Source organism: Pterocles gutturalis, unplaced genomic scaffold, assembly GCF_000699245.1.
Source record: "Pterocles gutturalis isolate BGI_N339 unplaced genomic scaffold, ASM69924v1 scaffold66, whole genome shotgun sequence".
Lineage (NCBI taxonomy): Eukaryota > Metazoa > Chordata > Aves > Pterocliformes > Pteroclidae > Pterocles > Pterocles gutturalis.
The window spans coordinates 96,243-103,579 of NW_010097454.1; the positions used below are offsets into that span (position 1 = coordinate 96,243).

Consider the following 7,337-nt stretch of genomic DNA (forward strand, 5'->3'; position numbering starts at 1 on the left):
TAAGATATTCTTTAGAATTAAGGACACATCCAGAAAGCAATGCAATAGCATTAACTGTGTTCAAGCTCCGCATTTAAATATTTAGTAGATTTGGATAATTTAATGAAAAATTACCTCCTTATTCCTTAAATTCCTTAAATATGTAATCTAAATATAATCATATACATAACTCTAAAGATAATCTAAATTTAATTAATATGAGAAAAAGAATTACAGTATCTGATAAAAGATAAAACTTGTTATTGGTGTGATGTTTTGTCTTTTCTCAGGGGAATATTTAAAACAAAAGTTTATGAAGTTATCTTCAGAGATTGCTTGCTTTACCAAAAAAAAAAAAAAAAAAAAAATCTGTAGACCTCAAGTACTCATTTTCCTTCCTTTTCACAAAACAGACAAATACTGAGCAGTCCTTGTTTTTACAGTGCTGTATAGTAGGAGCTTTTGTCCCAAGCAGATGAGTGAAAGCATATTCTTTATGAAAGCCTACATCTAATGCAGATTCACCTTTCTAGCAACATCAGAAGAGTGTCAATGGCAGCAGCTGGAACTGCTGTGGCCCGAGTCTGTTTGACAACTTAGAACTTAAGAACTGCAGATCTATTGCTAGAGCTGCTGATCCTATAATACTGGAACTCTTTGTTGTACTTGACTGTTATCATCAGATAACTGAATAACAAATGTATCAGTATCTCCTAAAATGTGACATTCTATTACATTGCCCACACCTTTGTTTGTAGAATACCTTGCAAATTGCTTTCCTAAAATGGGAATGATTGATGGAATGTAGGTAGGTGCCTACCTCTTTGTACCTGAGGAAGGCACTAGGTTTGGGGGGGTTACACCTTCATCTCAGCTGGAGAATTTTTTTTAAAAGTACATAAAGATCAAAATAAAAAATAATCTCCAGAATAAAAGCCCTCAATAGAGTGCTGATAATTCATTGCTACATACGTAGTTTCAGAGTTGATTCCGTTCTGCCCAGGCACTTGACAGAAGACGTGACTATACAGGGAGATTTGAGTAAGTCTTGATTTTCATACGCATCATTTTGATCATGCAACTGCAGGCAAAGTTCTCCATTAGAATCAAGTTATGAGATCCTTACCACTGATTGCGAGGTGTGCACCGAGGACAAGATGGAAACACTGATAATGAACAGTGGGGCTGGCAAAATTCTTATCTGTACGTGCCCCCTAAGCAGCACTGGAGGCTTTTTTCCCCTCCTAGGTGGCTTCACACCAATTCACACTGACACTTTGGGTTGTAAAGGTTAAACGCTGTTCTTCCATCTTTCCTTATCTCAGTTGTAAGTTGGCTGTTCTGTTTGGGAGAAGCCTTTTCCTAGTCATTGTGCTATCTGCATCGGGCTGTCTCTTTTGTTCACTATCTAAACCTTTTAGGCTCGAAGGGAATTGAAACGCTTGAAGGAGGAGGCTAGGCGTAAGCATGCTGTTGCAGTCATTTGGGCTTACTGGCTTGGACTGAAGGTACTTTCTCAAACACTCCTGTCTGTCAACATGAACTCAATAAAGCGTGGCAACTTACTAACACTTAATAAACAAGCAGTTATGTGGGCTCACTAGTAGGGATGATTTTGACACAGAATTGCATTGCTTAGTTTTGTCATGGACTTTACTGAGAAAATCAAAGTGCCTAATTTACAGCAGTATTTAGGCATCAGTGTTTTCTTGTCAATCGGGAATTTCAGTTTTCAAGTGAAAGACAAATATCGGATTAAAGGGGCTCTGTTAATGGTTGTTGACTTAAAAACCTGACCTATGTTGGCAAATATCCTATCTGGGAAGATTACAAGGATGTATTTTCTTGTTGTGACCTCTGCTTGTTTGAAAGGGAAGTAGAGTGGAGCTGTTTGACTCACTGCTGCTCACATGAGACCCCCGACCCCAGTGTCAAGGGCATGGTGTAAAGCTAATGATAATGTCCTGGTGCTTCCATTAAGCCTTTTTGTGGCCTGGCATTGCACGCAGTTACCTATGGCTGGCGGCAGCCGTGAATTCCCAGAAAAACGGAGGCATACAAGAGTCTTTTGTTTTCTTTCCCTGCTTTCAAGGACTGGTTGGCAAAAGAAAACGCATTTGTAATCTGGAAAAATGTAGTTCTGCTCTGTAAATAGACTACGAAAATGGCATCTTGAGATGTTTCAGGTCTGTGCCCAAATGATTTACATAATACAGTTTTCACACATGGTATTTACAGATGCAGTCCTGAAGAACTGCAGAAATCTCCATCGGTTTTGTTTGGCTGGATGTCCCTTTTGCTAACAGGGATATTGTAGACTACAATACTTTACTTGATAATACAGAGTAAAGCCCAGGAAGTATAAAAGGGAACAATTTACTTGATAATACAGAGTAAAGCCCAGCTCTTCTATTCTCATACTTATTCTAACAATGATGAAATGGGAAAAACAATTACAAAACATAGAATTATATTTAATATATGTATATTTTATATATATTAAAAATACATTACAATACATACATGGAAACCAGACCTGGAAATACAAAGGAGCCATTTTAAGAAGTCATTCTGCAGATCAGAATCACACTTTAGGTACTACTGCCAAAGTGGGTCTGTTTTTATGATTTTAAAACAGGAATATGTCCCTCCTGAGAACTTAGAGGCTGTTTTATATCAAACAGCAGCATTTAAATGAGAACTGATGAATCCAAAACCTTTAAGGTACATTGCAGCAGAAATATGTTTCTGCCTGGCTGTGGTGTGGTTTTTCAATGTATTTTTTAAATAGGGTAAGCAGCACTTCTGTCTCACCTGAAAGACGCAGATTTTTTTTAATAAGAACGTAGTCTATAATTCCAATATACCACTGTTACCACAGGCATTTCTCATTTGTCTGATGGCAAAGTATTTTCACCTATGAAATATGAAAATGAAGATTTAAAGAGCTGATACAAGTGATCAAGATTAAACCATTAATTCTTGAGTCTCTTTTTTTTTTTTCATTGTATGATAAGTAGATTTTAATAGCATTTGTGATACTTTCCAGATTTAGGCTTTTCTGGAATGGCTTGCATTTCTCAGTGCTTGCTTTGCAGCTTCCCTGCAGCACCAATAGGATGTGTGGGTGTATACTAGTCCCTTTGTTCCAAATTAATTTGTACACCTTGCAGCTCCCTAAGAATAATATAAAGCAGCATCATTAAAGACAGTCTATGAGAACCTGGTGAGATTTGGGATGACTGTGGTTAGAGTGGCTTTGAGTGTGTTAATTTCCATCCCTGAATAATAAATAAAGGATGTACACTAATTACAGAGCACTACACCTTACAGAAAATCAGTGAATAAGAACTCTTAATATTTTTTCTTGTAAAGTGAGGAGGAAAAAATTACCTGCTGTATTTGCATAGAATGAAGACAGCTGAATGCTGTCTGTTTTGTTCATGCATCTTAATGTGTAATTAAGCAAAACCCATTTATCTGTGGGGTTTTTAAAATCCCAGAATGGTGACAGATTCTCGCTTTCAAAATGCTGTCTTATCTTAAAATGCACGACACTCAGTATGGGGCAGAAGGTGTGCCAGGATAAACCAAGCAAGTGTTTTCTTGTAAGTCGATGTGGGCTTTTCCTTTATGGGTTTCCCTTTATTTTCTGGTTACAGTGAATTCAGCAACACAGTGTGTTAGCTAAAACCACTACATTTGCTCTGGGGTAAATTATGCAAAGCCACGATGTTTTCCCTGGTTTTTACTCAAAACTTTTAACAGGTGTGTTGCAGGCTGTGCCAAAGTTTGAAAAAAAAAAAAAAAATAGGAGATGTTTCAGCTAACTTGATGTGAGCCTGGGCTTCGCATAAAGCTGCAAACTGGTGGTGCTCACTCTCAGATGGGGTTTTCGGATGGGGAAATTTAGATACTATGCTAATTAGAACTGATAGAAATACGAAGGGCAAAACAAGTACTCTGAAATCTGCATTTACAAGCACGTATAAAAAATTAGTATCACCTGCAAAAATGGTTCTCAATGATTACTTTTTGATTTTTTTTTCTTTTTAAATAAACTTTAGGAGCAAATACCAAACTTGCTGACAATAAGCAACATTTGTGTTGATTTTCTGCTCTTATCAAGCACCAAAACCTTATTTTCCTTTTAGAATGAACGCTGCTTGTGTGAAAAGAGTTTTTGAAATATAAGTCTGCTCTGGAAAAAACCCCACCTTTTTATGATAGAAAACTCCATGTATTAAGAATCTTAAAGGAGAAACTAACAGCAGTTCAGTGCCACTTCAGACACAATAAAATATGTCTCACTGATGACACCTCACTTTTTTCCAGTCCAACTTTGTGCAAAAGTCTAGGAAGATAGATTTATGCTGTGAATTCAACAATATTTGAATAGCTTGCCTTTTCATAGGAAAGTATTTAAAATACTCTGTTAAATTTGCAAATGACTGTACTCAGGTCATCTGAGGTAACTTTCTGACCTCTTGGTCCACAGTCTGGTTCATATATTTTAAGTGTACTCAGTTCATGTTCCTATTTCAGGGAAAACTTTGCATGTTTATATGGGGTTTTTTTAGTATTTTCTGACATAGAGCTTTACAAAAAGTACCTGTGCAAACAAACTCATTCTTTGTATCCACTTTAAGGGTGTGTTTAACTTTTCAGGTCCGTAGAGAGTACAGGAAATTCTTCAGAGCCAACGCTGGAAGAAAAATTTATGAATTTACCCTTCAGAGACTTGTATGTATATGTCTGTACAAAGTACATGTAACTTTTCTGTGTTTAAAATTTTTATTTTCTAGCAAGAGTAACAGCTGTATTATGGCCCTGATAGTCTTTGTAAGGAAATATCCAAGTTAAGCATATGGAAAACCGACAACTTCAATATTCTGGTGTTGTAAAGAAGGATAGTGATAGTGTTTTGAAGGTGTGGTAATGGTACTAAGCATTTCCCACACCTGTGTGATATCTAAATCTGCATTTCTCAGTATACCTGGCTTTTTAAATCCAAATTCAGGTTTATGAAAGCTGAGGGTTGCAGTTTGGTAACTGTGCTTTTAATCACAGACCATCTGCTTTTTCTTGCTTATTTCAGTAACTCTGGTATTTGAACATTAATAAAACATCTTGCTTCAATTTTATCACAGATGCAAAAATACTTTCTGGAAATGAAGAATAAGATGCCTTCTTTATCACCAATAGATAAAAACTGGCCAGCGAGACCTTACCTTTTCTTGGATTCAACCCACAAGGAACTAAAGAGGATTTTCCATTTGTGGAGGGTAGGACACATTCTCCTCCAGTCTGTACCAAACTTCATCACATGATTTTCAGTAGTTTTGTGTTGTTCATTAAGAGCCTATTTTTAGGATATATTTCTTCTCATTCCAGACAGGATGTTTTACTTCTTTGGAAGAAGTGTGTCTTTTGATCATTGTCTTTGGCCTGCACGGGGGATAACTATCCTACCTGCTCCTTTCTGGGGCTAGGGAGAGAGGATTGCTTCCTGCCATCACCTTTTAACTTAATAGAAAAGCAGTATGCCTGTTGCCAGTTAATTGGTAGCTTATAATACTTGTGTCCATGGCCAGGACTGGGACTAGCTCTTAGACCAACACTGGAAGTATCGGGTGGAATTTTTTACTTATGAACTGTGGTTAGCTGAAATTTTTTTTGGATCTTTGGATGGAGAGAACAGCAAGAATCTGTCTAAGCGCTGATGAGATGTTTTACTGATCTTGTGGGCTATGGTTTCTGTGAACTTTCAAGGAACAGTTTTTCTTTTTGCAAAATTCATCCTCTCAGCTGTTTTGTTCTTTCTGCCTGTTTACATAAACTTCTGCAATTGTAGAACTGTAGATGTTTCTGTGAACCTTTTTAGACAGAGTCTTCCAGTGACTGGTATCTGATAGATTAAGCTGATGTCCAGATGCAGCATGCTTAAATTATATGTTTTAGAGATTGTTTTTGGTGTAATGCAAAAGTATCTGGAATGGTGGAGCAGAAAAACACCTCTACTGTTTGTTACTGCGCCAGAGTGGCATGTAAGATGGAGCTGAGTCACTTCAGAAGTATACAAAGAATGTGCATCTTGAGCAATAAGCAAACATTAGGCTGTGGTGCTGCTGCTGCTTCAAATCAGATTTGCAAGAATAATTTTTTGGTTTGTTTAATATATCATGTTTTGTAGTGTAAAAAGTACAGAGACCAGTTCACAGATCAGCAGAAGCTTATATATGAAGAAAAACTGGAAGCAAGTGAACTTTTCAAGGACAAGAAGGCTTTATATCCAGCCAGGTAATGACTTGTTCTGCTGATTTTAGTGTACGATAAATTCGCTATCCTTACATAGATTTAGGAAGCTAAGCAAGATTTTGCTTTTTATCTTAAGCAAGAAAGTGCATTTTCCTTGTTTGACATTGTTCCCCCCATCATTTTACTTTACAATATAAATTCGATATCCTTACGTAGATTTAGGAAACTAAGCAAGATTTTGCATTTATCTTAAGCAAGAAAGTGCATTTTCCTTGTTTGACAGTGTCCCCCCCATCATTTTACTTTACAATCCTGGCAGTTGACCTCAGTTTGCTTCTAACTGAGATGCTGTTGCAGCCCACTAATCCTGTGATGCTGAGCACTTCTGTCCAGAAGCCATGCTGTTTTGTTGTTCTAACCCGCCGTGACCTGTTCACATCATAGAAGTTTGGAGAACGTGTAGAAGGGAGTAACTCTCACCCTTTCCCCTAGTTCCCATCACGCTGGTTCCTGCAACCAATAAAAGCAGACTGAACTGCAAGACTGTGACAATGTCACTCCCAGATGAGGCGTGCCAGGAGCTCTCCTATGTTCAAGCTTAATGCATTCAGCATAATGCTCCAATGTGAAGACTAGGTAATTTAAGAGGTAGATATGTTGGTATATATCTTTTTGAAAGGACACTTTAAAAAACAAAAGAAGTGCTTCGAAGTTCATTTCCACTTTAGAATATTTTTTTTTCTTTTGAGTGTTTTTAAAAATGTGAAAAATCTGCAAATAAGTTTTTTGGTTTTTCAGATTATTGAGTTCTTAAAAACTGATAAATTCTTGTCATTGCTATCTGCAGAGCTAACATTACTCAAGAAAAAGTGCAGTAGTATCTGATTTTACTTGAGGAATGCACTTTTTTTTTCTGCATGCATGCAATAGAACTGACAAAATAGAGATCTGATATCCTTGAAAGAGAAGTTGAGTTGAACTTTTTAAGTGAATATGACCTTAGAAATTGTGTTTCTTGAAAACAAAGGTCTCGGCGATCTCAGGAGAGTTTTCTTTTAGAAGCCATGGTTTGAGCTGAGCAGGAACAAGGCACAGTAAAG

The 7,337-nt window shown here is 37.0% G+C and overlaps 1 protein-coding gene across 2 annotated transcripts in view; it reads left to right on the top strand.

Moving 5' to 3' along the window:
* The window catches only part of MYO1B (myosin IB), a 95,378-nt gene that overhangs the window by 80,308 nt on the left and 7,733 nt on the right, over positions 1 to 7,337 (top strand). The window contains exons 23-26 of one of the 2 annotated variants that reach the window (XM_010087337.1): positions 1,401 to 1,487; positions 4,648 to 4,722; positions 5,130 to 5,264; positions 6,173 to 6,279. In XM_010087337.1, coding sequence (XP_010085639.1) covers positions 1,401 to 1,487; positions 4,648 to 4,722; positions 5,130 to 5,264; positions 6,173 to 6,279 — 404 coding nt within the window. The remainder of the gene's footprint in view (positions 1 to 1,400; positions 1,488 to 4,647; positions 4,723 to 5,129; positions 5,265 to 6,172; positions 6,280 to 7,337) is intronic. The other variant, XM_010087411.1, reaches the window with a different exon arrangement.